General features: G+C 44.0%; 2 protein-coding genes across 12 annotated transcripts in view; one reads left to right on the top strand and one right to left on the bottom strand.

Moving 5' to 3' along the window:
* RNF212B (ring finger protein 212B) overlaps window positions 1-1,168 on the bottom strand; it is a 57,940-nt gene extending 56,772 nt beyond the window's left edge. For 7 of the 8 annotated variants that reach the window (XR_012507577.1, XM_074365766.1, XM_074365760.1 and 4 more), the window contains exon 1: window positions 1,034-1,168. The gene's annotated coding sequence lies outside the window, so the exon portion shown is untranslated. The remainder of the gene's footprint in view (window positions 1-1,033) is intronic. The other variant, XM_074365762.1, reaches the window with a different exon arrangement.
* Window positions 1,169-1,237: 69 nt separating this feature from the next.
* Window positions 1,238-27,553, top strand: part of SLC7A8 (solute carrier family 7 member 8) — a 49,797-nt gene continuing 23,481 nt past the window's right edge. The window contains exons 1-5 of one of the 4 annotated variants that reach the window (XM_074365757.1): window positions 1,238-1,533; window positions 1,630-1,686; window positions 1,929-2,121; window positions 17,314-17,518; window positions 18,377-18,528. In XM_074365757.1, coding sequence (XP_074221858.1) covers window positions 1,971-2,121; window positions 17,314-17,518; window positions 18,377-18,528 — 508 coding nt within the window. In that variant the 5' untranslated portion in view covers window positions 1,238-1,533; window positions 1,630-1,686; window positions 1,929-1,970. Of the gene's footprint in view, window positions 1,687-1,928; window positions 2,122-17,313; window positions 17,519-18,376; window positions 18,529-27,188; window positions 27,356-27,553 lie in introns of those variants that run through there. The other 3 variants (XM_074365756.1, XM_074365758.1, XM_074365759.1) reach the window with 3 other exon arrangements.

Raw genomic sequence — 27,553 nt, forward strand, 5'->3', positions numbered from 1 at the left:
CCTTTGAAACCTCTTAATACTTGCTGAGTGGTCAAGGGGCAAAGTGGAAAAGATTGTTGATGGACTTTACCCCATTTGGAAAAGCCCTTCCTACAATAGCTCAACCATCCTCATTTTAAGGAATTAAGTATTTGTTTTCCTTAGAATCCAAAGTCTTTCGGAACATTCTCCAAAAAGTGAGGCCAAATTTCTGTACTTAGTGGTCAGGTTGGGGTACTGTATTTTTTGACCCACTTTAAAATCAAGTGCTTTTGCATATTATAGGTAATTCAGAATCAAAATAACTTGATTTTAGATTTCCAGTGTTGTCTGCTATGTTGCTTCTTGCTGCATTTTCAAAGCAATTTACAATTATAAATTGACTATTGCTCTCACCTAAGGCAGCAGTTTCTGGGTAAAACTCTTCACAGAAGCCAAGACAATATTGATACAGAAATAAGTTATTCACCTCTTAACATCAACAACCTACCTCACTATCAGAGAGGGGCTGATAACTCCCCACACCCTCCCCGATCTGCCTTTCAAATAATTTGTAGATGCAAAAATATTAGAAGCTGCGGAAGTCCCCATTTCACCAGATTTTGTGTCATTCTTTCCTGGGAGCAGGGTGGGAGTCATTTTTATCTCCTGTTTCAGTTAACCCCAAACAAGAGCTTTGAACAGCGAGGCTACCACCTCTTCCTGGTGATTTTGTTTTCAGTATACTTGTCACAGCTCACAGTTATACTAAATGCACCTCTTTCCCATTATTCTTAATTTTTCCCATTCCTCTCTCCCACCCTGAATTTCCTCCTACTTTCAGATACTTGAAGATGATGTCCCTATAGCCTTCTCTCCTGTATCCTCAAATCATCCAGACATAAATATTTTACCATAAACATTCGCCAGTGTATTTCTGATGGCACTAAAGTGTCTGCACAACCAGTCCCTTATTTATAAAGCCCACATCTGCTGACCCTGTAACACTATACTAGCTCATGAACTCTCCTGGAACATGAGGATTCCGCGAGAGGATTTTACTTGCACTACTTACAAAGAGAAAGATGGAGAAAGAGAGACGACCGATTACAAAGAGAAATCTTTTAATCCATCTTCTCGGTGATCTTTGGGGCTGTGCGCTGATATTTAAATTGAACAGGAGGGAGGAGACAGGATGGATAGGAACCGAAGAGGTGGGGGCGGAGCTAGCTCAGCACATAAAACCCCTGGCTAAAAGGGAAGCGCGTTCGTTTGTGCCAGAGCCACTCTCCTGTAGCCACGAGAGATGGGGCAGCCTGTGCCGTGAGGACGGAGATCGGAAGAAGGAAAGCAAGGACAAGAAAACAAGCGTGACAGAAGAGGACATCTGGAGAAAGCGGAAGGCAGAAGACGGGGAGGGGAAAGGAACCCACACCAGGTGGAAACAGGACCAAGAGCAAACCGGTTGGGTCCACAGTTGTTTTTCTGGAAGAAAGTACCGGAGGATTGCCTTTTTTCCCTTCAGTTAATGAAAACTACTTTTATCCTCATCATAAAAGAAAAGGCTAAGGGGAGGTAAAGACAATCTCTGTTTTCTTAGCGGGAGAGCTGAGGGAAATTCAGACTGTTTCTCTGAAGCGTGAAAATAAGCCACTGCCTGGTACATTGCAGAACGGTCCTGATTTCTGAAGATCTACATCCCTTTCAGAATTCCAGCCGGAGAAGCTGGTACAGTTCTATTTTTATATTTAAATATCTATGTCTCTTTTCCCCTCCCTTTAACAACACTTTCCTTGTTCGTAAGCACAAGTGACAAGAAAGTGTCAAGACGAAGTAGGAGTATTTTCATTCTTCTCTTTTAGCTGCCTGGGTCTTTTTAAAAGGGGGTAAGAGTGGTCCTTATCTCGGAAAACGATGTTTCCATTTGAAAGGCTCTCTCTCTAAATATATTTACACCCATGTGTATTTAGAAAGAGAGATACCTTTCGGAGGTTGAAATCCTACTGAGAAACATGGAAAAAGGAGCCAGGCACCGAAACAACACTGAAAAGAACCAACCAGGTGGGACCGAGTCGGAGGCCAGCCCCGAGACTGGTTCTGGAGAGGGCGGAGTAGCCCTGAAGAAAGAGATTGGATTGGTCAGTGCTTGTGGTATCATTGTAGGTGAGTCCAATTCCTTTTCCCACCGACCACTCCTCCCCTCTCTGGTGGTCCTATTGTGAAACGTTAAACCCCCTACCCCCAGCCCCACCCCTCCCTTGTAAAGCACTATTTCTGTTTCTTACTCCCTTAGAAAAGGGTTGTCATTCACCTGTGCTGTAACCTACCCCACACTGGTCAAGTTTGAGAGATATTATCAGAAGTGTTGTAGCTCATACATCTTTTCCTCCAAAACTGGGCTGAGGAGTTCTGGCCAGTGTTCTTGGAATGGAGCAAACAGGGGACACACACCTGGGCCGATGGTCAGCGTTGCCTGGGAGCTTGTTGAAAATACAGGTCTCTGAGCTCCGCGATTGAAGCTTCTGATTCAGTTGGCTTAAAGGTAGGGCTGGGGAACCCAGATTTTTAACAAGCTTTTATACAGCTATCTCCTCAGCAGACTGCGGGCTGGCTTTTGAGACAGATTTAGTAGATATTTTGTTGTTTCACGTCATGTGCAACTGCGGGCCTAGGGGCTGTGTAATAATAAAAATAGCTATAACAGCAATAAGAATGCCTTGCCTTTCTACAGCTTTTCCACCTTACACAGCACTCTCTCTTGGTGAAGGAGATGTGACAGGGCTGTAATTCCCATTTCACATATGAGGAAATAAATTGTGGAAGAAAAAAAGAGATAGGTCATGGTTTTCTGTGAAAATGTATTAGAGTTCTCATTTTCTCTAGTTGCTTAGAGTAGCCCGCCTAACATCCTCGTCTCTCTGTTTTTGTTTTTGTTTTTTAACTTTTTTTGGAGGGGAAGGTAATTAGGTTTATATATTTATTTATTTATTTTAATGGCAGTCCTGGGGATTGAACCCAGGACTACAATGCATGCTAACCAGGCACTCTACCACTGAGCTATATATCCTACCCACAACTTCCACGTGTCTTAACATTCATGTAAGACCCTGTGAGGGTCTCGAAGGAAATGGGAGTAACTAGAATTTGGAGCCCCATTTGAGACTGGGGAGCCTGAATGTCCCTAAGAGTGCCAGTGCAGGCCACTCCAACCCCTTAACTGCACTCTCCTGGGCAGAGGGGTCCCAAATATGGCTCCACCCCTAAACAACGCATTTTTTTTTCTTTCCAGAGAGGTCTTAGAGATAGATGGGCTCATTACTGCCCTCACTCCAGAAAGAGAGCACTTCTTCTGCTGTCTTTGGCAGAGGGCTTCTTCCCAGAGAAAGTGGTACAGGACAGTCAGGCCAGATATGTTTCTGTGTCGTCTTTGCAGACTTCCTATTGAAGGCTTGTTGTGTCGTGGTGCCCACAAACCAGTTTCTCTGGATAACCCCACGGTCCATATGGTAGCGCAGAGGCATCCTGGCACCTGAGCAATAGTGACACTGGAGAATGCCCTTGAAATCAAATAAAATCAGTACAGTATTCAGATAATCCTCTTCCCCTCTAAGCCCTGCCTTCAGTGATCATGTTATCTCCACTCTGCTTTCAAAATGGAGTCCCACCTTATTGAATTATCTGACTCCGGGAGGTTTTCCAGGCATCTACAGTTAAAAAAGGTAACATTATTTTTAAAAAATTATAGAGTCATGATCTGAATCTCTAATTACCTTTTCTTTTGCCTCTTCTTTATTTTAATTGCTCTAAAAAGTGAGATCAGCAAAGTACTCAATATGTACAGCACATGCCAATCTAAGGTCTGTAAATAGCCCAGGACCTGTTACCTCTTTCCCCAGTTTGACTGAGAGGATTAAGTATTTTCCTCCCTTTGGGAAGGTTCTGATTCATATACAGATGTGCACACCCACCTGCACGGCACACAAGCACAATCAGACCTCCTTCCTGCCTCAGCCTTGCTCACCTACCCCTACATATGTGCAAGTATTCAAGGAGAGAGGATGTTTTCCTATATACTGAGCTTGTTTTTGTCTCTTTCTTGAACATTTTTCTAAGACTATGAAGAAATGGGAGTGCTCAAGTATAAGAAGTATAGTTTTAGTTGGGTGAATGCTACTACTGATTTGTCCACAACCTCATGGATAGCAGTTCAATATAAGGATAGTCCCAATGCTCCCATTGGTATTACAGCAACCAGGATAATAACTCTGGTGTTCTATGGAGAAAACAGACTCCAAATGTATGATTTCAGAGAAATTAAGATATATTCCCAAAGTGCAAGATTCCTTGTAGAGTTGATAGGCACGACTGCATCTCCATTTAAGCTGAGACACGCATTTCCTCTTTAGGGTGATATGGGGACAAAATCCTTTTCATTTCCCCTCCTGCATGGCTGTTGAATTTCAAATGTGCTGAGTAGCTGCCCTGTCCTCTTTTAGAGGGTTTTTTAAGTGGATGACAGTGATTCAAGTTTTTTCAAGACCAAATGCAAAAATAGAAATGGCATTTTCCACATGGAATTCAGTGATCTGATGTTCAATGTCAACACTATAGAAGAATTAGAAGGCAGAGAGGGAAAGGAAATTTCCTAAGTGAATCAGGTCATGAGGTAAGGGAAAGTAGCAACTGCCCCAAATCTTTCTTTCTCATAGACTTGACTTATTAGGATAAGTTAAACTATGTTTCATAAAGCCTGATAAAATTTCATTGACAATCATCACTGATGATTTTAAAGTAGGAATAACAAAATGGCAAGTGTTACAGGAATATAAAATGTACTAATAGAAGACTCATGCTCTAGAGTTATTTATAATTTGACTGGGGAGATGAGATTTATATGCACTAGACAGAGAACACTGAAAATTTATGATAGGTAGAATTGTGTAAGGAGGACAAAGTTAGGTAAATGGTGAGAAGCACAGAGAGAAGTCCTCATCTAGAACTAGATTAAGAATAGCCTTGGGGTAGAAGTGTATGCCTAGCATGCACCGAGGTCCCGGGTTCAATCCCCAGTACCTCCATTAAATAAATAAATTTAATTACTCCCTTCCCCTCAAAAGAATCCCCTTGAAGGACACAGAGAAAGATGGCATAGATAAGATAATTCTGGGAGATTTTGTAAGTAGAGGGTAATGACTAAACTGTTATTTCTTTGGGCAAAAAAACATGTCGTATATGTCTGAATTTTTAGTGCTTAGCAGAGTGCCTGACATGGAACAATTATTCAAATAATTATTGAATTTAATTGACTCAGACAAAAATCAGAAGACAGTAGTATTAAGTGTTTATCTGAAAGACTGTTAGGAACCTAGCTTGAAAATCTTTAAGCTAGGAATAATTTCATCAACCTGGAAAAGAGGTTGACTTGTTTTGATTTTTTTTTAATTTAATTTTTATTTTTTGTTTTGGGGGGAGGTAATTAGGTTTATTTATTTATTTTAACAGAGGTACTGGGGATTGAACCCAGGATCTCAGGCATGCTAAGCATGTACCTCTACCACTCAGCTATACCCTCCCCAGACCTGTTTTAATTTTTTAACATCACCTTTGCCCTAATGTAACTGGGCTGTTGCTCTCCATGTATTAGGCTAAGGAAACCTGTCAGCAACAGATGAACTTAGATTTTTCCATGAATGTGGCGTTCCCCCAAATCTAAAGAGAGTGTGAAGGAGCAGTAAAATTCATTTATTAATGCTATCAAAGCTAGTGTTAATAGCTGTCATTATTAAACACTTACTATATGCCAGACCCTTATCCAATTACTGAACATACATTATCTTATTTAGCCCTCACAATAATCCCATTTGGTAGGCATTTATTAGCTCTTCCTCCAGATAAAGAAATTGAGCTTCAGAGGGATAAGCAACTTGTTGAAGGTCACACAGCTGAAAAGCATTTGAAGTTTCAAACCTAGAACTTATCTGAATCCTGAATCGAGCCCTTAAGCATTATTCTCTACTATTTCTGTTTTCATGTCCTAAAAGAGGGGTTTTCCTCTAGATCCTGGGCAGAGGTCCTTATTTGTTTTTATAGAAGAAGCTGTTAGTGTTGTGTTCCCAGTGAGGAAGTGTCGCAGTGTAAAGGGGAGCTGAGCAATTAGCTGGGAGAAGAAGCAGGGACCGTTCCGGTGCAGCTGCAGGAAGACCTGTGGGGGAAGCTTGAGGTGCGTTGTCTCAGCTACTGCAGGATGTGGTCAGCAGAGACTACACTCCCATTAACTTTCCCAGATGCACACCTTTCTCTGTGGACCAGAATTCTTTGCAGTCATGGTGAGAGGCATCCACACAGTTTGTGGCTGTTTAGGTCACTTCGTATCAGTTATGTGTTTAGGTATGTACCCAGAATCTAGGTCTAAAGGCACCAGGCTAGCTGCAGAACCTCCAGAAAAAAATTCATGGTATGTCAGACCGTTTTGTTTTGAGCACAGTGTATGTTTATGGGGGTCCTTGGTCTATTTGCTGCAGAGCAATACTGGATGCAGGTCTAGCTATTAGACTACTCTCTTCCAATTAACAAGATGTTTTAAAAAAAAAGTATAGTATTTATTGAGCTCTTACTAGTTCCTTACAAGTACTCTTGTCAGTTCCTGTGCTATAAACTCTTTACACATATTACCTTATTTAGTCTTGACAACAATTCTATGGAAGTAGATATTGTAATTATCTCTATTTTAAACATGGGGAAATTGAGTCACAGAGCTGGGAGGTAATTTGCAGAGTCACACAACTGACTACTGAGATGGTCTGAGTCCACAGCCAAAGCTCTTAGCCATTCCCACCACCACCACCCCCTTTTTTTTGGTGAGGGAGGTAATTAGGTGGTGGTTTTTTGTTTTGTTTTGTTTTGTTTTGTTTGAATCTATCTAATGAAGGTACTAGGAATTGAACCCAGGACCTCATGCATGCTAAGCATGCACTCTGCCACTGAGCTATACCCTCCTCCCCCATTCCCCATTTCTGATTGATAACCAAGAGAGGAGGGAGGGAGGCTGATGTGTATGGTGTGATGGGAAAATGGGTCATGGAGGACCATAACCCTGACACTGGAGTCTGGAAAGACCGTGGATGTCTGATGCTGAAAAACTTGGGGGAAAACTTTTTTTAAAGGCTATTTGTCAACCAAGAATTGTGACTATAGGTATAACCCTACTGAAATGGCATTGGACTGATTTGGAAATATTTCAAGTCCAAGAGGTTTTCAGATTCCTGTGTTTTACACCTCTTTAGAATATTTTACATTTTAGTCTTTCATTTAACATATTAGCTTTCTAATCCCCAAAATGTCTGTTAGATGTTAACCAGAGGGCTGGAGTGTGGAAATGGCTGCTTGAGTTTGTACTTCAATCTTTTTTTTTTTTTTCCAACATAGAGGGATTAGGATTTGGTTCATTCAGGATGAAAACATGTTTAAAACTCTCATTGTTCTCAAAAGAAACCTCTGAGACAGAAGCCAACTAGGACACTTGTCAAAACAAACATATCTTTGTGAACAGAGAAAGGCCATACCTAGTGGTGTAATAATAATAATAAGTAGCCACCATTTACTGACCGCTACTGTGCACCTGATATGTAGCACCTGATCGGTGCTTGATTCTCATCTAATCCCATGAAATAAGTGCTGTTGTAGAAGGGAAGGTTTTGAATGAATAAATAACTGGGCAGTGGCAGTGGCAGAGCCAAGAGTCCCACCCAGGTCACTGAACTCTGAAGCCCCTGGGCTTCATCAAAATGCTCCACAGCGTGGAGCTCAGGGTGGCTGGAACCAGGGATCCTGTTGCCTTCTGCCTCCAGGAATCAGGGAGCTCAAGGAGCAGTCTGGTTGAACCTGCTACTGGCAGGGCAACAAATGTTCTCTCAAAGAGCACAGTTACGCAGAACGAGTGACTAGCAGGAGACACTTGGGGCTGGGGAAAGAAAATAGAAACCCAGCAGGTAAAGAAATATGTCCAAGAAACTGAACCCAACAGCCCATTCTATTTAGAAAAGCAACAACAACAACAACAAAAACATCCTGTACCCAGATCAGATGACCTTCTCCGAGAGGCCAGCTCCATATAAATCACTTTTCTGAATTCAATCAGTTTATTTATTTATTTTTTGATGGAGGTGCTGGGGATTGAACTAAGGACCTCGTGCATGCTGAGCATGCGCTCTGCCCCTGAGCTCTACCCCTCCCCCTCAGTCGGTTCCTGGAAGTGGCATGGAGGTATGGGGCATACTGGTTGAGGCTTTCAAGTTACCCAGCTACCAAGGTTTTCTGCTTCCCTCTGAGGGTTAATCCAGCAGCACAGCTGCCTACAAAGAAATGCCTCGGGAATGTCTGTTGCTGCTCGTATTGTTTTGTTGTGGTTATTGTCTGGGGGCGGTGGGGGGGGTGTCAAGAAAGCAGGAGTGAGCAGATAATCCCAAGAATATATTCTGAACTACCAAAACCAACAGAAGCTGAGGAGCCCATCACTTCTAATTTTTAACTCCCGGCTGAGCACACAGAGCAAGAAGGCCCATGTCTTGTTCCCCTCCCAGAACGTGCCTGCAGAGGAGGCCCCCAGTGTCTTCTCCCTGGAGATCTGGCAATGGCAGCGTGCAGGCTGGCACAGAGTGGGGGCTGCTGGTCGTAGGATTCGGGATCCGCCCATTAACATTAACATTCAACACACTCATTCAGTATTATGTGCTAGGCCCTGTGCTAAGCACTGGTGAATTTTATTTCTAAGAAGCAAAATTAGCCCTCAAATCTATTTTAAGCTGTTGTATTTATAGAATGAATGAAGTTTCAGCTGAAGAGCTTTATCGATCACATCTCATCCCTCATCCTTCGTCACAGTCACATGTCTTCCCAGTGGTTTGCTCCCTGCTTTAAATTCCTCAGCCTTAGCAGTGATGTCACTTCCAGGGAGAGAGTGTCACAGTAAGCCTTAGGATGTTCTGGGCAGCCTCACACTGAGCAGCACATTGTGAAGGCCGATTACCCAGGGAGAGTACTGTTGCTGCAGAATTATAGTGTACTTTTCTCACCATACATAGATTTTCAAGGGGCCTGTTTGTACGTGGATGCATAAATGCTTTAGCTGCCTCTTTAAAGTACAATTCTTTATGGGATGTTGAGTAGACAGCTGATACAGGCAGGTCAGGTTGCCTTAGGGATAAGGAGGCATTTGTTAAGTAGGCTCTGATGCTGGAAGTAGAAAGCATATAATGAATTTTTCCATGATTTGTATCAACATGCTGTGGAAAGGGAGGAACCATCGATGATATCCCAGAAAAGGAAGGGCTTTGGAGAAAGTCTTGGGTTTGTAAACCACCTCCCTATTTACAAGCTTGGTAACCTGGAACCAGTTAATTACCAGTTTACTTACCTGGAAAATAGAAATTTCTTGTGGAATATTAAAGTCAGGTCGGTGTCCTATGGTATATGTTCAGTAAATATTAATTTTTCTCCTTAAATTCATCCTCCACCACCCTCACTTCTTCTACCCCCTCCCCCCAGAGCCCCCCCCCCCCCCCGGGCCACTCACTAATTCTGTTTCGGAAACAGATTGGACTGATTGTGTGATGGGAGGAACTGGCCGATTCAGTCCAAGTCTGACCTGTTTATGGAGCAGCCAGTGCTTTTCCTTTTCTCTCTGTTGATTTGAGTCTCCTCATCAGCTTTTCATGCTTCCCCTCTTCCAGGAAGCTTTTTCTGAACAGCCCACGCCAGTGACTTTTTCCATCCCCAAAATCTTGTCACATGTTGCAGTTGTACGTGGACAACTTCTACTCGACCTGATGTTGTCAGCTCTGTGTGCATATGCATGTCTTCACTTTTCCGCACAATTTCTTGAGGACAGGAACTGAGTCCTGTTCATTTTCACATCCTCACGTATTCAGCCTGGCATATGTGGTAAGTGCTTAGAAAGCATTTGTTGAATAATAGCAGTCAGCCAAAATCAAATCATTCATTGGAGATCCATCTCCTAACAATGTGAATATGTTTAAAAATACTGAACTGTATACTTAAAAATCATTAAGGTGGTAAACTTAATGTTGTGTGTTAAAATTTTTTAGCTTAAAAATACATTTTTGTGCTTGGCTAAAAAAACAAAAACAAAGACAAAACAAAAGGCACCAAACATCCAAATCTGATCTAAGCTCAAATTTGAAAAGGACTTTAGGAATTAACCAGATGATGACGTTGAGGCTTAAAGGTAGAGCACAGATTCTCAACCTTGGTACTATTGGCTTTTGGGTCAGAGACTCTGTTGTTCTGGGGGGCTGTCCTGTGCAGCATCCCTGGCCTCTATCCACTACATGCCAGTAGCAAAATGTCTCCAGACACTGCCAGTTGCCCCCTGAAGGTGGGGAGATGGTGCAGAATTGCCCCTGAATGAGAACCACTGAGGCGGACAAAGCCTGTCACTGCTGGTGCCTGGTTTCCCAACCAGACAGGGAGACGCCAGAAGCCAGCTATGAATTCTTAATGGGCATTTTTGAGGGCTCAGCACTCTTCGCCCCTCAGGCCTGGATGCCTGTCTTTCAGAGACTGGTGGGTGGTGGCTGGCTCCATCTACTCTGTTAAAAGTCCTTGTGTGAACAAGTGCTTCCCAGTGACCTTTCAAAGCAAGCATGGGCAGAGTGGGTGCTCAATAAATACTTTTCGAGATGCAGTTACCTAATGGCCGCCCACCTGCAGCATCTAAAAATTATACCTAGACAAGCAGACAGATGCTCAGAGAATGAATGCTTCATGGTGCTGGCTCTGCAGTGCTATTTCAGAGCCAAGCTTCCAAAGCAAGACCATTGGAGTCTTCTAGGGATTGTCTCTATCCCTGCTTCTGCGAATCCTAGCCACTCCTTATACTCACTGGCATTAAACCGATTATAAAGTGCTTGCACACATGCGTGATTGCCTTTGTGAGCCCCACAACAACCCTGTGAGGTAGGCAAGGCAGGAGCCAGGATTCTCATTCAGCAGATGAAGTAGGGACTGTCAGAAAAATTCAGGTCACATGGCTTGTAAGCAGCAAAAAAGGACTCAGTGGCTCCTCCGACTCTTAAGTCTAGGCTCTCAGCCCATCTCACTCTTCAGCAAGGAATCCTACAGCTCCTTGCACATCTGTTCTGCAGGAGCTGGCAGCTCTACTGGGCATGTGTCAGAGTCTTGACCTGGTGTCACCCTGAGGTAGCTGTTTGTACAGTCCTGTTGGGGAAGTGGACACGGGGTGAGAGTCATGGTGAGCTTCCAGACCTGCCATGAGGATCAAAGCCCTGGCCTCAACATGCCACCCTCTTCACTTTGTCCTGAAAATCCTGAGATCTTCCCAGCCATTTGTGGGAGAAGCACAAAGAAGGTTCACCTCGGCTTTCTCTGGACATTGTAGAAATAGACAGAAGCTCCAAGGCCCAGGAGGAGCTCTGGCTAGATTTCAAGACCAGCGTAAGTCAGTAAGGAAGGCCAAAGCCTTTTGGATCTGAGGCTCTATTGGGCATTAGAAGTCTGTAATTCCATGCCCTAGGGAATTCTCTGATGGCTGCTGCATTCTAGTGTGGACAGGCCTGGAAGTGAGTAAGGCCTTAATGGGAATCACATGGGCTTTGGCCCACAGGTAGGGAAGTCAGCGGTTATTCATGGCAAATGTGGATTTTCACAATTCCAGCAGTTTTTCTAGTGACAACTTGTCCACTGATACAACTTGGCCTCTTTTTAATTGAGTGGTTCATTTGGCTTTTCTTTGACCAAACAAGCCAAGATGGGCCTCATTGTCCAGGCATCCTGCGGCCCATTTTTCACTAAAAAAGATCTATGTGATAAAATGGTTATTTTACTAATTAGGGTGGATGAAAGAGGATTGAAACCCTGACCTTCCAGGACCTTGCCTATTTCAGGCAGTCGGGCATCTTATTCTCAAATGACTTTGGAGACAGTGAGTCTAAGAGTAAAACAATGGAGGAAAAAAAATACCCCACCATAATCAACTTTCTCATCAAGAAAAGTTCATACTCGAGGTAGAAAAGTTCTTTCCCAGTTTTCCTTTTTCAAAGCTACTCCAGGAAAATCCTCATTTGGACAGTGTAAAGTTTAAAAGCCATGCAGTTAAACTGTGCATTGTGCAATTTCTAGAGGAGAGGCAGCATGGAGTAGGAGGAACCCCTGGGCCAGGAGTCCAAGGCCATGGCTCTCATCCAGGCCTTGCTACCTATGCCATATGTGACTTTAATCAAGGCTCTTTACCTCTCTGAACGTCAGTCTTTGCAAAGGTGAATAGGAATAATAGTGCCTGCCCTGTGCAGCCAAGAAAGGAGCTATGAGAATCAAGTAAGGTGATGGATGCGAACACTTTGTAAATCATCATTGATGGTGGTATTGCAATAGAAGGAAAGAATCAGGTCTGCGCTTCAGTTCTTTTCTTTCTTTCTTTTATTTTTGAGGTACTGGGGATTGAACCCAGGACCTCATGCCTGCTAAGCACGCACTCTACCACTGAGCTATACCCTCCCCCCCTCAGTTCTTTAATGAGTCTTCTGTGAACCATTCTCATTGTCTATAGGGTGGAACATGTAAAACTTGACAATTTTCAGGGAAAAGCTTGAGGCTGTGACAGAAAATTTAGGTTCTAATCCAGTTACTAAAAATTTACCCTGTGGTTTAGGCAAACAACTACCTCTCTGTGTCTCAGTTTTTTCACCCCAAAAATAGGGATAATAATACCTCCCTCATTTTCCCTGTTTGGAAAAATGAGAATAATAGTTGTCCTACTTTCTTTCCCTATAAGTTGGAGGCAGTAATAATAGCCAGTCTACTCTCTTCAGCAATGAAAAATAAATGGGTTGCTTTACTCATTTGCCTGTAAGACACTCTTAACTTATGTCACAGGATTTGGGGGTTCCAGATAGACAGGTATCTTAAATTGCCCTGTGGAGATAAATTCTAGATTGATATCAGATATTATTTATTCAGTAAACATATGTGGAGTGTCTACTATGTGACATTTCACAGGTGAGTGATCCAGTTTCTGTTTTTGTGGTGCTTATGTTCTAGTGGGGGAGATAAATATTACTCAGTCACTCTAAAGATTGTATATAGTAGGCATTACTTCTTTAAAATTATTTTTTTATTGACGTTTAGTTGACTTACAATGTTGTGTTAGTTTCTGGTGTGTGATTCAGTTATACATATATATATGTGTGTATATATATATATGTATATATATATATATTCTTTTTCATTGTAGCTTATTACAGGATGTTGAATGTAGTTCCCTGTGCCATACATTAGGATCTCTTGTTTATGTATTTTTATATATAGTAGTTTGTATCTACTAATCCCAAACTAGTTTATCCCTCTCTCCACTTTCCCCTTTGGTAACCATAAGTTTGTTTTCTGTGTATGTGAGTCTCTTTCTGTTTTGTAAATAAGTTCATTTGTGTCCATTTTTTAGATTCCACATATAGGTGATTTCATTTGTCTTTGTCTGACTTACTTCACTTAGAATGACTATCTCCAGGTCCATCCCTGTTGCTACAAATGGCACTATTTTATTCTTTTTTATGGCTGAGTAGTATTCCATTGTATAAATATACCACATCTTCTTTATTCAATCGTCTGTTGATGGACATTTTTAGGTTGTTTCCGTGTCTTGGCTATTGTAAATAGTGCTGCTGTGAACATTGGGGAGCATAGGTCTTTCAAATTAGAGTTTTCTTCAGATGCATGCCCGGGAGTGGGATTGCTGGATCATATAACTCTATTTTTAATTTTTTAAGGAATCTTCATACTCTTTTCCAAAGTGGCTGCACCAAATTACATTACAACCAACAGTGTAGGAAGTTCCCTTTTCTCCACACCCTCTCCAAGTCATTACTTTTAAGTAAATGTAGCGTGAATATGCTCTCGGCCCCAGTACATAGCTGTGCTCTGAGTGATATTCCATCCCCTGCAGAAGTTCCAGAGGCCACTAAACATGGGGAGACAGCTGATTCTGGTTTTCTAGGTAGTGGCTTCCTAGAATCAGAGAGAGGTTCTTTTCTTCCTATTCCCTAGTGCTCAGTTTTGGTTAACATAATTCAATTTTATTATTATTTTTAAAGTTTTTATCTTTATCATTTTAATTTGGTCAAAATCAAGATGGGGAGAACCCAAGTTTTATAAAATGAGAACTCTTTTTTTGTTTTTTTGATAGACTTCATTTTTTTTAGAGCAGATTCAGGTTTACAGCAGAATTGAGCAGAAAATACAGAGTTCCCACAAAAGCCCTCCCCACCCACACATATATACTCCCCTACCCTCAACATCCCTCACCAGTGTGGCATATTTGGTACAATCGATGAACCAACATGGGCACATTATTATAAACCAAAGTCCATAGTTTACATTAGGGTTTACTCTTGCTGTTGTACATTCTATGGGTTTTGACAAATGCATAATGACATTTAGCCACCACTATAGTATCATACAGAATAATTTCATTGCCCTAAAAATCCCGTGTGCTCCATCTATTCTTTTCTCCCTCCCTCCCTCTCCCCAAACCCCTGGAAACCACGATCTTTTTATAAAATGAGACCTCTTGTCCTAATGCCAACCCTCACCATCTACTACGGCAGCTCCATGGAAGGACACGTTATCCCAGAACCCGTGGAGACTGGAAATGGTCAGAACCTGGAAAGGGTCGGTATTGCACCTCCCACCCTCCACCTGGGACAGAGGGCGGGGCACATACGCTGAAAATAACTGAAGTGCTCGCTCCTCTCCACTGCGGTGTTTCCCAAGAACCCTTAGTGGAACTTTGACGCTTTCATTCCTGAGAAGATCGAATCTGAGATTTTCAGTAACATCCACCCTCATTTTCCCTGTGTCAACAGCCATTCCTGTTTCTGAGAAATGTCTGGCTATCCCTCCCACCCCACCCCACCCCAACCCCTGTCGGCACCTTAAAGACCAAAGTCAAACCTTGTCGTTCTTCTGTATTGATTGCTTGTCTAATCCCTCGAGATAGTTTTATGACCTAGTTGTATTGCTGTCTTCTTGGCTGACTTTAAAATGCCCTACAGATGACTCTTCTGATAAATTCCTGCCAGGCAAGGAATTTGCTGTTACTTTTCAGGCCTATCAGCAACCCCATCTCACGTTTAATGTGGCAGGTGAAGGGTCAGGTGACAAGGTAAGCACGTCCTGAGTCCTGGGATGCTACCAGGAGGCCCTTTCATCTCTGCTGACCCAGCTTGCATGCAAAGCACACATGAGGATGGGTTAAGGAGAGGGGGGGAGGGCTGAAAGTGTTCTCTTATTCCTAGCCTAGGACTTTAAGTAAAAGTGCAAAAAAGGAAAAGGCTTTAAGAACCGGTGGCACTCAGAATCTCATTCTCCTATCTCTCTTTGCCTAATGCTTCATTCACAAATTTGAACACAAGGGATTGTTTCCCCTTTTAACTTCACTTCTTGTGAAGAAGCCTTGTTCTGTTGGGGTAGGTAGACTGTTAACACCAGGAGAAAGAGGACCTGTTTAAGACAGAAATATGCCTCCTTTCCATCTGAATCTAGCTGGGGCCCCAGGCGCTCTGATTCTGCATTTCAGTCTCACCCTTGTTGCTACTCTGATGTCCTTTCTGGCCCCTCCTTTTCTCCTTACGCATTTCACGCAGCAATTTTTTAGTTTGGAAAGGGCAGCATAGTTTACATGCCAAAAGAATGGACTATTACTGCTTTTAGAATGTGGGTATTTTCTTCTCTTTCCTTTGACTGAAATAGCTGGATTCACGGCTTGGGATTTAAAAATGTCTTTTGGTTTAGAAGTGAAAGTTTCAGGACTGGATTGAAGTTGAGTTATAATTGAGATCTGAAAGTCAGTTTTTTATTTATTCATTTTTTTCCTTAATGCAGGCACTGGGGATTGAACCCAGGACCTTGTGCACACCAAGCACATGCTCTAGCCCTGAATCTACCCCTGAGATCTACCCCTTACCCCCTGAAAGTCAATTTTTGCAATTTGAGCATAAAATCCTGTATTCTGCATCTCGTTCAGCCCAGAACTGATTCCGAACCGCTAAAGAGAGATGCTGGGAATTTGAGATGTCTTCAGAACACTGTCAAATCCAACTGGTCCCGAATACTCTGGGTCTGCAATTTTGACCTGGATCCATTTAGTCTCTGCTTCTTCCCTCAGGCCACCTTGGTGCCTCTGGGTGGGGCATGAAGAGGGAGCTTTCAAAGCACCTGCCCAGCAGATCCTGACCCCTGGAGTCATAAGAAGTAGACAAAGGAAAGCTTAGGAAGGAGCTGTCCCCACACTCCTATTCCTCCCCTGCCCAACACACACATCCCAGTAGCCAACCATTCAGTCCCTGGCGCCAGCCTCACCTCTCAGGAGAAAACCAGCCCCTTGCATACAGAACAGAAGTAGATTAGTGGAAAGAGCCGTTGGATTATGCAATCAGGAGACCGACTTCTAGATCCAATTTTATCCATCAGTAACTGCGGAATTCGGAGAAAGCCACTTAACCCCTCCGTGTCTTAGTCTCTTGGTTTGTAAAATAGAAACATCTGCGCTTTCTCCGCCTCCTGATTCCATGAGGTTTTTGTGAGGGTCACATGAAACAATGGAGGGGAACGACCTTTGGAAAAATACAGTGCTGAGTCTTTGCACGTATTGCATTCCGACAAACCGCTTCCAGACTACCAAGACTGCTTTTATAGGGTTATTTCATGCTCCTCACCAAGGGTGTGGATGCTGTGTCTGGGGCAGAGGCCAGCCTCCAGGAGTGCATGGGTCGGGAAAACCCATAGACACAGGGTGTGACCACAATTTATCCAAAAGGTATCACCCTTCAGCTCATTTTTAAAGCTTTCTAACGGGCAGTCAGTCTCAGAACAGCCTATTTCTCCAGCATTTCCATTTCCAGCCAGTCTTAAGTAAGACCTTTGTCACCTTGGGTGGACTACATGCAGCCCCGTCAGCGTATCCTGAGGTTCAATGCTTACTCTACCACTTAATTCTTACTGTGTGGACTTGGGCAATACACTTGGTACCTCTGAGAATCAGTTTTCTCCTCTGTGAAATGGGAGAAACGTAGACTTGTCCTGAGGATTAAATGATGCATATGAGGTACCCCACCAAGTCCCTGGTCCCTCCGTGTCTAGTGTCTGCTCCTCTGTCTCCTACTTCTAAGGAGAATTATTGCTAGACATACCTGCCTGAAGGGGGTTCATGCATCCCAAAGGCATTTTAGCGTCAGATCAAAGGTGAAAGCGCCCCTGCACGTGCTGGCCCCGCCATCATGCAGACACCGCCACCGTCTCCCCCATCACCCTTGGTGTCTCGCGCAGGCAACATCATCGGCTCTGGAATCTTTGTCTCGCCAAAGGGCGTGCTGGAGAATGCCGGCTCCGTGGGCCTCGCCCTCATCGTCTGGATCGTGACGGGGCTCATCACAGCTGTGGGAGCCCTGTGCTATGCTGAGCTCGGGGTCACCATCCCCAAATCTGGAGGTGACTACTCCTACGTCAAGGACATCTTCGGAGGACTGGCTGGGTAAGAGGATGTGCAGAGGACCGAGCGGTCTAGGAAGCCGAGGCCATGAGTTTCCAGTGTGCTGAGGAGCCCGAGGGCTCGGGGTTCCTCTCTGGCCTCCATGTCAAGGTTGCCCGCGTAGCCTTGCGTCCCGCTGATGCTCCTGAGAGTGGCAGAGGAACCAGGTTGTAGTTTTAATCTCTGTTGAGCTCAGTGGGCAAACTTCTGTGAGAACAAGTAGAACTAAACGACAACTCTAATCGGAGACTCCCAGGGAATGCACATCACAAAAACAAAGCCCTTTATCCTGACAAATGAGAGTGACCACTAAGATACAGGGGCACTTTTCACATTATCAAGGATATTGGCCTCCCTCTAGAGCCGGGCCCTGATCTTGAATTTCCTCAGCTTCCGCAGCCCTGATACCAAAGAGCTCATCCCTCACCAAGGGGCCCACAGGTGTGGAGAACATGTCCCCCTTAAACCTCCCCTTGACACTTAAGCAGCCACTCCCTTAGTGTACCCTGACTGAGGAGATTGTGGGGTTGCAAATTTTATGTTCCACCACTGGATGCTGGGGGAAAGAAGCGGGGAGAGAGAAAGAACGCCGAGATGTGCGTCAGTACTAGCTGAAACTTAGCTCTTACATCTTTAAGCCAATTTACGCGCAGAGGGCTGGGTGTGCGGGTGGCTGGGTTCCTCAGCATCCCTGAAAACAAAAAGGAAACGCCCCCCTTTAGCCCACCTGCCTCTCCTAACGCTGCCCAGTGACTTGCCTGGGCTTCCCTGGATGACTTCTGAATCCCTGCCAAGCCTGGTGGTGGGCGCGGGGGTCTCCATTGCTGTCTTGGCTCAAGTCCTGTTCTGTTCCCCCTCCAGGTTCCTGAGGCTGTGGATCGCTGTGCTGGTGATCTACCCCACCAACCAGGCCGTCATCGCCCTCACCTTCTCCAACTACGTGCTGCAGCCGCTCTTCCCCACCTGCTTCCCCCCGGAGTCTGGCCTGCGCCTCCTGGCTGCCATCTGCTTATGTAAGTGCCATCTGGGCCTCGCTCTCAGGACGGCATCTTTTAGCCTCCCCCGTGGTCTACACATCTTTGGGTCTCCTTCCTTTCCCTCTTTCCTTTCCTCCTTTTATCCCCCCATTCCTTTTCAATTTCCGACATTCATGCTATAGATGAATAGATTCTAAATATAATTATCTGGTGTTAAAAAAAAGAAATTTAGTGGGGAGGGTATAGCTCAGTGGTAGAGTATGACCTTAGCATGTACGAGGTCCTGGGTTCAATCTCCAGGACTCCATTTAAAAATACATAAATAAATTACAAATAAATAAACCTAATTACCTCTCCCCAAACGAACAAAAATTGAAAAAAAAAATGAAGAAACTTAAGTAGCTTCTCAGAGGCACAGTAATTGTCACTGGCAGAGTTCTTGACTTTATATAAAACACTGATACCTGTATTATGTGATCTGAGCCTCACAACAAATCCATAAGGGAAGCTGGGCCAGGATTACAATTTCCTAGAGCAGAGGAGGAACTGGAGCCAGGCAAGTGAATTAACCAAGGGGGTGGGCCCTGAGTGGAGCCAGGGGCTCCTGACTCCTTCTCTTTCCAGCAAGACACGCACACTGCACACCATGCTGGAGGCTCCCTGCTGCTCGTAGGAAGACTTTTCTGGCGTCTCCACCCGTACCTTGACCTGCCAGCTCACATCTTAAAACTCCTTGGGAGGAGAGTGTAAAGGTGTGAGTTGGGAGAAAACAAATGCAACGTCCATGGTCCTCGCCCCTGCTAAACTTTCTGTCTAATTGGGCAGAAAAGCCGTATTAGCCAGATTCTGTAGTTAGGATTCAACTGCGGTAAAAAAAATTTCAAGAAGGGGAAAAGGTCTCTGTGACCTGGAATAAGTTAGAGAGGCTTTACAGAGAGGTTTGGCAACCCATATTTCTAGGAAGTCTCAACACAAGGTCTGATAATCAGGGATCTCAGTGGGCTAGGGTATTTTATATCTTTTAACCAAAAACGAATTTCTAAAATAAATATTTGGACTTTTTTCAGGCTCCACTTCTAGAGTCAGCTTAGTCCCTGCCTTCCCACAGCTTCCAACACACATCCACCGATTTGAGCTGAGGGCAGTGACCAATCCTGGTCACACTCTTTCCCAGGTCTTGACACTTTCCTTCTGTCCTTCTGGTGGGATGGGGAGAGAAGGGTCACTTGCCCACCCCAGAGCTGGGGTGGGACCTAAAGGGTGGTCTCCTTGGCCAGCGGTGTTCAGTGGTGTTCAGCCCCGGGACAAACCCCACTATCTAGGTGAGTGATGGTGTGCAGCCAGGACATTTGTTGGGGGCAGGTCTCCCTTGTGCTTGCTTGGACCTGCCTGTGGATTTGGAGGCAGAGGGATGTGGGCTCCAGAGCTGGGCTGCCTGAATCTGCGTCTCCCTCTGAACCACTTTCTCACTGCAGCCAGTGCTTGGCCAGGTCCCCCACCCACCTCCTGTCAGATAGGGGTGAAATCCTGCCTGTGCAAGGATTGCATGAGATAAGAATGTTCTTAGCACAGTGTCGGGCACCTTGTGGTCCTGTCATATAGTCACTGAGGGTGGTCACCGAGGGTAGTTACTTGGTCCTTTTTGCTCGCTGGATCTTGAGCTGCGGGAGATGAGAGGAGGGGAAGGGGGTGTGGGAATGTGGGAAGGATTGCTGTTTCTGCCATCAGACAGGTTAATGGGGGTGGGAAGAGGGACCACAGAGTGCTGGCCACTGCTATTTCAGAGTCTCGTGCACAGACCCGGCTTCCTTTTTCCTGCTGATGCTGCTAAAGTGTCTCAGACCAGAGGCCACCCTTACCCTCCAACTAGAAATCAAAAACTCTGAGGCTGTTGAGTCCATCCCTTAGGAGAGAAACCAGGCCACAGGGTAGAGTTCCCTGGGAGGCTGCACCCTATGGCTTCCTTTGCATTCCCCAAATCCTCCAAGGCTTGCACAAAGACCCTCTGGAGTTTTGGAAAACAACGGATGAGAAAGGATGGTGGGACCGGCCAGATGCGGGTGGAAAGGCAGAAAGAACCTGCTGTAACTGGCTTGCCCGCTCCGAGCTGGAGGGGGCGTTGAGGGGAGGAGAGGGAGAGAGAAGGAACTGCAGATTTGGCTCATGCTTATGCAACTGCAGCTGCCACTTGGAGTTATTCTATTATTTAGGTCAAAGCTGATTATTCACTGCTGAGTCAGCAGAATATCCCTAGCCACCGGGTAGTTAAAAAAAAAAAAAAGAAAATCTTTTATATTTTAATTAAATGAAAAGCCTTTCTCCCTTCTCCGGCGCAAGCATATTAGTGGGAGGAGGGAGTTAGGAAGCAGGGGAATGGGAGGGGTTAAAACTTGGTCTTCATCCTTTCCTTTTCTGATTTGCTTGGTTTTTTCTCTTTTCTTTCCTTCTTTTTAATATTTCATAAGGAAATGACTCTATTCTCTAAGTAAAAGGGTCCAGTAATGTATGATGAGAGTTGACCGTGGAAGCCTCCTCTTATCTTTACCCCCTCCCCTGCCCAGCAGCCCTGGTAACAGTGGGTAGGTAGGTGTCCTGAAAGCATTCTAAATAAAATGCACCTATCAGTACCTACATCTGGGTATACAGACGTACATCTTGACAAATTATTTCTGCAGCCTGCACTTTTATCCTTTTGCCATCTTGTGGCTATTACCCAAGTTTCTAATTATGAATAAAGCGGTCCCAGTGACCCAAAGGAGCACCAGGGTGTCCTGGGGTCCCCCGTTTATACATCCTGCTTCCTAACTATGGGTTTTCCTTTAGGATCTGTTTGTCCTCCTGTCTCTTGGGGACCTGGCCACCTTTCACTCAGGCAGCTCCTGACCTCCTTCCTCGCTTTTGGGGGCAGGGGTCACATCCAGCATCTGAAATAAGGCTTTTTGTAGGGGAGAGTATAGCTCAAATGGTAGAGAGCATGCTTAGCATACACAAGATCCTGGGTTCACTCCCCAGTACCTCCTCTAGAAATAAAATAAGTAAACCTAACTACCTCTCCCCGCAAAAATAAATGAAGTTATTTTAAAAAGAAATAGGATTTGTTCTTCTTATTCAAGTCTCCCTCTTCCCGAATTCCTTGTACCAAAGCTCCTTCTCCTTTTCTTGCCCTAGGGAGAAAGAAGAATCCTGCATGCATTTTACAAGCAAAAGAAATGTTTCTTATCTTGTTTTCTATCTCTCCACTATGATTCCTAAGAGGTTAGTTTTCCAGGGCTTCATATTTCTCCTTCTTCCTTGAGTGATTTGGAAGGTTAAGAACTTCACTGTAGGTATTACTTTTAACCCTGAATTGCTATGCAGTTCCTCTTCAGAAGGTTTCCAGATACATGATGCAGGATGCTGTGATGGATACTTGTGAGTGTTGTTTTGCAAATCTCTTGCAAATGAATCCCTTGACATCAGAGGGTTCTGCAGCTCTTCCTAGCTTCCGAATCCCTTACTCTCAGTTCATTTTCCTTTGAGGTTTCATACTCTCAAGCCCCAAGCTTCTCATCCTCGTGCACTAAACATACCGCCTCAGATACCTGGGCAGTGCTGCCTTCCTGCCCTTGCCTAGTCCCCAGAGAGTGCTGTGGGCATCTCATCTGTCTTGCATATATTGTTGGGAAGGAAGAAGTTTTCCTCTACCTTTCTAGGTCCTTCTGGCTGGTTTAAGAATTAAATTGACATGAGACAGATTAAAAGAGAAAATCAAACAGAAGTTTAATAACATGCATATTTAGGAGAGATCCAGGAAAACTGAGGAACTCAACAAAAAGGCCAAAACCCTCACCTTAAATATATCTTCAGCTAAAGACAAAAGAGGATGTTGGGGTAAAGGTTTGGGACCTCAAAGGGGAGGAAGGTAAATGACACAAAAACGAAACACAAATGTTTGCTAAACGATGCGGAGACAATGGGACTTTAATCTCTAAGAGTTTCCCCCACCACCTAGCTCCTATTCTTTGCGGATATCTCTGGTGATAGCACTACTCTGGGAACAGGCCCTCTAAACTCTTTTTAGGCAGTTTTTTTTTGGAGGGGAGCAAAATTTCCTCCTGAGTCTTTTGGGCCTTGATTGTTTTCAGCTTGAACTATCTGCATGCCAGAGACATTTTGGGGTGGCAAATTTTGGTCCCCTACAGTATTGCCTTTGAAACTTCTTCCAGAAGTTTCATAGTCCAGAAGTTGAGCTAATAGATTGCTTTATACCTCATTGAACCAGTCTCTTAGTCCTGATAGTAGGTCAGTTCAATACCTTATTTCAGGAGGCAGAGATGCAGGTGGGCACTCAAAGTTAGGCCTAGAGGGAATAAGCAATCATATATTTGGTAAGAGGCATTTCTATGGAGACAAAAGAAAAATAGAGGTTAATGCTTGGAGCAAATTATAAATCCAGTGTCTGAGTCCTGAGAGTTGCCAGTTGAGATTTCTAGATGTTAGGTTCAAAGCATCTTTTGCAGTTTGAAATGTCTCTGATATTATCATCTGGTGTTCAGGCAAGCTTTCTGAGTGGCTTACAAAGCAATAGGCATGGGGAGGAGGGTATAGCTCAGTGTGGAGTGCATGCTTAGCGTGCACAAGTCCTGAGTTCAATCCCCAGTACCTCCGTTAAGTAAGTAAGTAAGTAAGTAAGTAAATAAATAAATAAACAAACCTAACTAACCACCCCCCCATAAACCCCCAAAAGCAACAGGCACAAAGATTGTCTAAATGTGGGCATTGTGGTGATCTGTCTTAAGTTTATATCAAGTCGTTCAGTTTTAGTTTGCAGGGCTTTGGGAAAAGGACAGCTTTAGTTTTTGATGATTTCAAGTCAAAAATGAGAGAAAAACTGAAAATGTTAGCTTGGAGAGTTGTAGCCAAATATTTGAGGAAACTAGAAGTATTTAGGATCCAGTTCAGTTTACAAGTAGAAAAACAAAACCTCAAAGGTGATTAACAGAATTAGAATCTAATATTCATATAAGCATGTATTATACCTTCTATTGAAATGTAATTTTCTCTCTCTCTAAAATCACCTTCTTTTTACCAGAGATAGCCAAATTAAAACTAATTTGTTTGTAAAATAAATAAGTTTAGTTTTATTAAACTTGGCCTGATACTTTACATAAGTCCAGCAAGAATAGCCATTTTTTAAATATGCTTTGCTGGAACTTTTCATAAGGAATCAGACTGAACTTTTAATTGTCTCTCGAGGCCAGGAAGCCACACCAAGGACATTCCATTAGCTTTGCCTGTAATACCTATGGATTTGGGTGAATTTTTTTCTCCATGAGGTCCCCAAAATATCCTGAGGTTCTTCCACCTGCCAGGAAGTGATCTTCTTTACTCACCTGGTAAGGCTGCTGGGAACCCTGAAGGCAAGGTACCAGGCTGTTTTTCCAAGGGGTTTTATGGCTCCATAAAGTCAACCTTAATTCTTTAAAACTATCTGATTGTATCTGATTCTATGCATGTCTCTCTCAAATATGACATTTCAGTCAAAGCCTTGGTAATATAACCAGTGTTTCCAATTGTATCATGTTATAAGATTTTTATTGAACTTATGCAAATAACTATATTGCCATGAAAATAGGAATACTCACGGAGTTTCCAAATGTTTGAGGCATCAGGTAGGGAGAAAAAAAGATAATTGTTTCATCTTTTTGAGAAATTGTAAACTGTGATACCAATTTTTTTTTGATGGGCAAAGTTATGAATACATATAATTTCTAAAAACATACATTTCCTCATAACAATTTTTTTTCATTGTGGTATGAGACATGTTTTTAATAAACCCCAACATCTTTAGTTTTTCTGTAATAAGACAGAAGTAAGTAAACTTCGACTTGTTTAACAATTAATGTTTCAGTGTTTTATCATATTTGGAAGCAATCTTGACACTCAATAAATTCCCATCATTTAATTTAACTTAGCAAAACTCTTCATGAGACATTAGACAAAGTCAAGCATCGTCCCAAGTTATTTTTCTTGCTGACCAATATTGTAACAGAGAAAACATGATCTTATTTGACTTTTAGTAAACCTAGGTACAATAGAAGTATTATATTTAATCTTGATAACTCTAAAGACATGTCTGTGTTAATTAAATCAACAAACTTAATCTAGACTTAGTACTGAATATTTCTCCAAATCACATGAAGCTGAAATTCATTTGGTTTAGTTTCTTTTATATTTCTGAGAATTTATATAAGCACTTAATTTTCTTTAAGCCAACAAAATAGAGCCCTTTTACAAATTAATTTTGGCAATACCACTTGTAGAAGATACCACACAGCTGTAAAACATGAATATAGGCACATACAAACACACAAACAGACACGGATCCCATAGCACATTCCAAAATTTCAGCCAGGAATCGGGTACAATAATACAAAACCCACCAAACCGGGTTTCTGACAGAAGAAACAAATCAGGGTCACCTGTTTAAGTGGATTTCCAAGGAAAAAGAAAGAAACTGTAAATCCATCAGTTAATCACCATATTGAGCTCCTACGTTGAAGAGAGGTGAAGCATTATTTACAGAGCATTGGGAGAGATTAAAGGCTAGCAAAAAGATTGATGTACAAACAAATAATTACAATACAATGTGATGACAAAAGTGTGTGCCACACAGAGAAAAGTGCTTCAGAGTTGTGAAAGGAGTGCTAGAGAAGGTTCCAGATTAAGCTAGGTCTTGACAGGTAAGTAAGCAATCTCCAGACGGGCATACAATAGAACAGCCAGACAGAAGGAAGAGCACAGGCAAGACCTGGGGTCAAGAAAGAAATGACTCGTTGGAGAAAAACAAGTGCTTTTGTGTGGGTGGAGCCTAGGAGAGAGACAAGAGGTGAGGCTGAACAGGTGAGCAGGAACCAGATCTTAAAGGGTCCCCTGTATCATGCGGAGAAGAGCAGGCTTCATCCAAGGAGCAGGGAACCACTGAAGGATTCTGTGCAGAGGTAACATGATTAGATTCACATTTGAGTGAAGACAAGACCATGACACTTGAAGCAGGGAGACAGGTCAGCAGGCTAAGCATTTTTCCAGGCCAGAGAGGTGGTGGCCTGTAATTATAACAAAGTTACAGGGTGACAAAAACAAGAAAGAGTTAGGAGTAGAATCAGCTGGCCATGTTAACTGATTGAATACCGGGAGGGAGAAATCTAGTTTCTCTACAAATCAAAATTAAATACGTTTCAAATGAAATATATGTCTCCTTACTTGTCTCCAGCATCTGTGATGAGCAGTTAACAATGTGTTCTCTCTCTGCCTTCCACGTCCTCTCCAAATCCCTGAGATGCTGAGAGGATCTTTGGTTGGAAGTCTTCCTCAGGGTGGTTACACCAGGATGCTGCTCAAAAGCCTGCTCTGGAACAGAAGCAGATTGGGACCTTCAGGAAGGGTTATGTAAACGAGAATCACACTTCATTCATTCAGCAAACATTTATCAAAGGCCACGATGTGCTATGTACTGTTTTTGGCCCTGAGAACTGGGCCATGAGATAACTGAAATTTTTCAGACCTCGGCTGGAAAGTAATGAGTAGGACTAAACTGGGGCTCCCCCAGGTAGCCCAGCATGCTGTATTCTGTCTCCCCTGCTTTCCCTGTGTCTTCCATTTTTCTCTTCTCCCCCACCCCAGCTCAGGAGCCATGTTTAGCTAATGCTGAAGAGAGAATTACTCAGCTCTTGGAAACTGCTGAGCTGGGTGTTCAGGCTTCTTGGCTGAACTAAGTTCTGGATGGTGATTCAGCAGAAACTCCAGGTCTGACAACTGGAGGGGAGAGATCAGGATAAGAAGGAAGGGGAAGAGAGAGCCAGGAAAGGAACGGAAGGGAATGGGGCAGGGCAGCACAGGCAGGAGCTTAGCTGGCAGTATCCAGGAAAAACTGTGTGATTCAGGATGTCCAGAACCTCCAGAGCACCTGTGTGCCCCTCCTCCTCTGCTTATTTGTTCTTGGAGGAGAGAGGTCATTCTGAAGGCTCAGAGCACCTCCTCGCCTTAGAGGGGCTTCCGAGATTACTCAGACGTTGCCAGTGCTTTGACAGGAAAAGGGCTGGAGAAGGGAAAACTTGCTGTAGTGTGGTAGGCAAGATCTATTTCAAAGCCCTATTGTGCACCTTGCAGAAGCTGGGATCAAAGCTTAGTTTATAGGAAGGACTGCTTTGATTTTGTTATTGTTGCTGTTGCTCTGTTTGATGTCTTTGTCTTTCGCCAGTCGAGTTATTTACAGTAATGCCAACCTTTGTTGTAAGCAGGCAGAGACCTGAGAGTTTATAATGCAGCTCTGGGACTCCTATGAAAAATGTCTCGACCCTGGGTGAGCCCAGAAAGATTCTAGGGAGCTGGCTGTGTCTCCTCACTCCTACCCCCCATTTCCCCCAGGCTCCCTGAGGTCTAGGAGGAGAAAAGAAAGCTTAGACTGGCCTGCGTGGCTAGAACTGGAACCTTATCAGAGCCTCTGGGTTGCGTGCCTTAGAACTCAAACAGGGCTCCCGTGTTTTCTTTGCCTATCGGTGCCTTTTGGCAGCCGGCACCGGTTACCTCCTAGATCTGGAAACGCTTGAGGTTAGGCAGGCCAAGGGAAGCGGCTTTTCCACAATTAGAAACACGTGCCCTATTCCTTCTAAGGCGCCCGGGGCCAGCCTATCGCAGAGCCGAGCGTCGCCACACCCCCTGCGGCAGGCAGCGCCCGGCTCACCCCGCGGCTGGGCGCGGGCACCTCCGGGAGGACTGGTCCGGGGGGCACCACCTCGCCCCTTTTGCGCCAGGTCCAGAGGGAGGGAGTCAGGGGGAGCTGGCCAGAGCGTGGCAGAAGGCGAAGTGCAGGCCCCAGCAAAAGGTGAGACTCAGAAACCAACGCTTCTGGCAGGCCCGTGACCCAGGTGAAATTTACCGCTGCTTCAGAGGGTTGGGGAACTCCGTCCCGGGAAGGTGCTTGTTTTGAAGTTCTGCAGGGGAACAGGGTGTTCTGATTTCTGCCGTATGGCATCACTAGCTTCCCTTTCAGCAGCTGTCTGTTTTCAGTACATTCCATCTT

The sequence above is a fragment of the Camelus bactrianus genome, chromosome 6, assembly GCF_048773025.1.
Source record: "Camelus bactrianus isolate YW-2024 breed Bactrian camel chromosome 6, ASM4877302v1, whole genome shotgun sequence".
Classification (NCBI taxonomy): Eukaryota; Metazoa; Chordata; class Mammalia; order Artiodactyla; family Camelidae; genus Camelus; species Camelus bactrianus.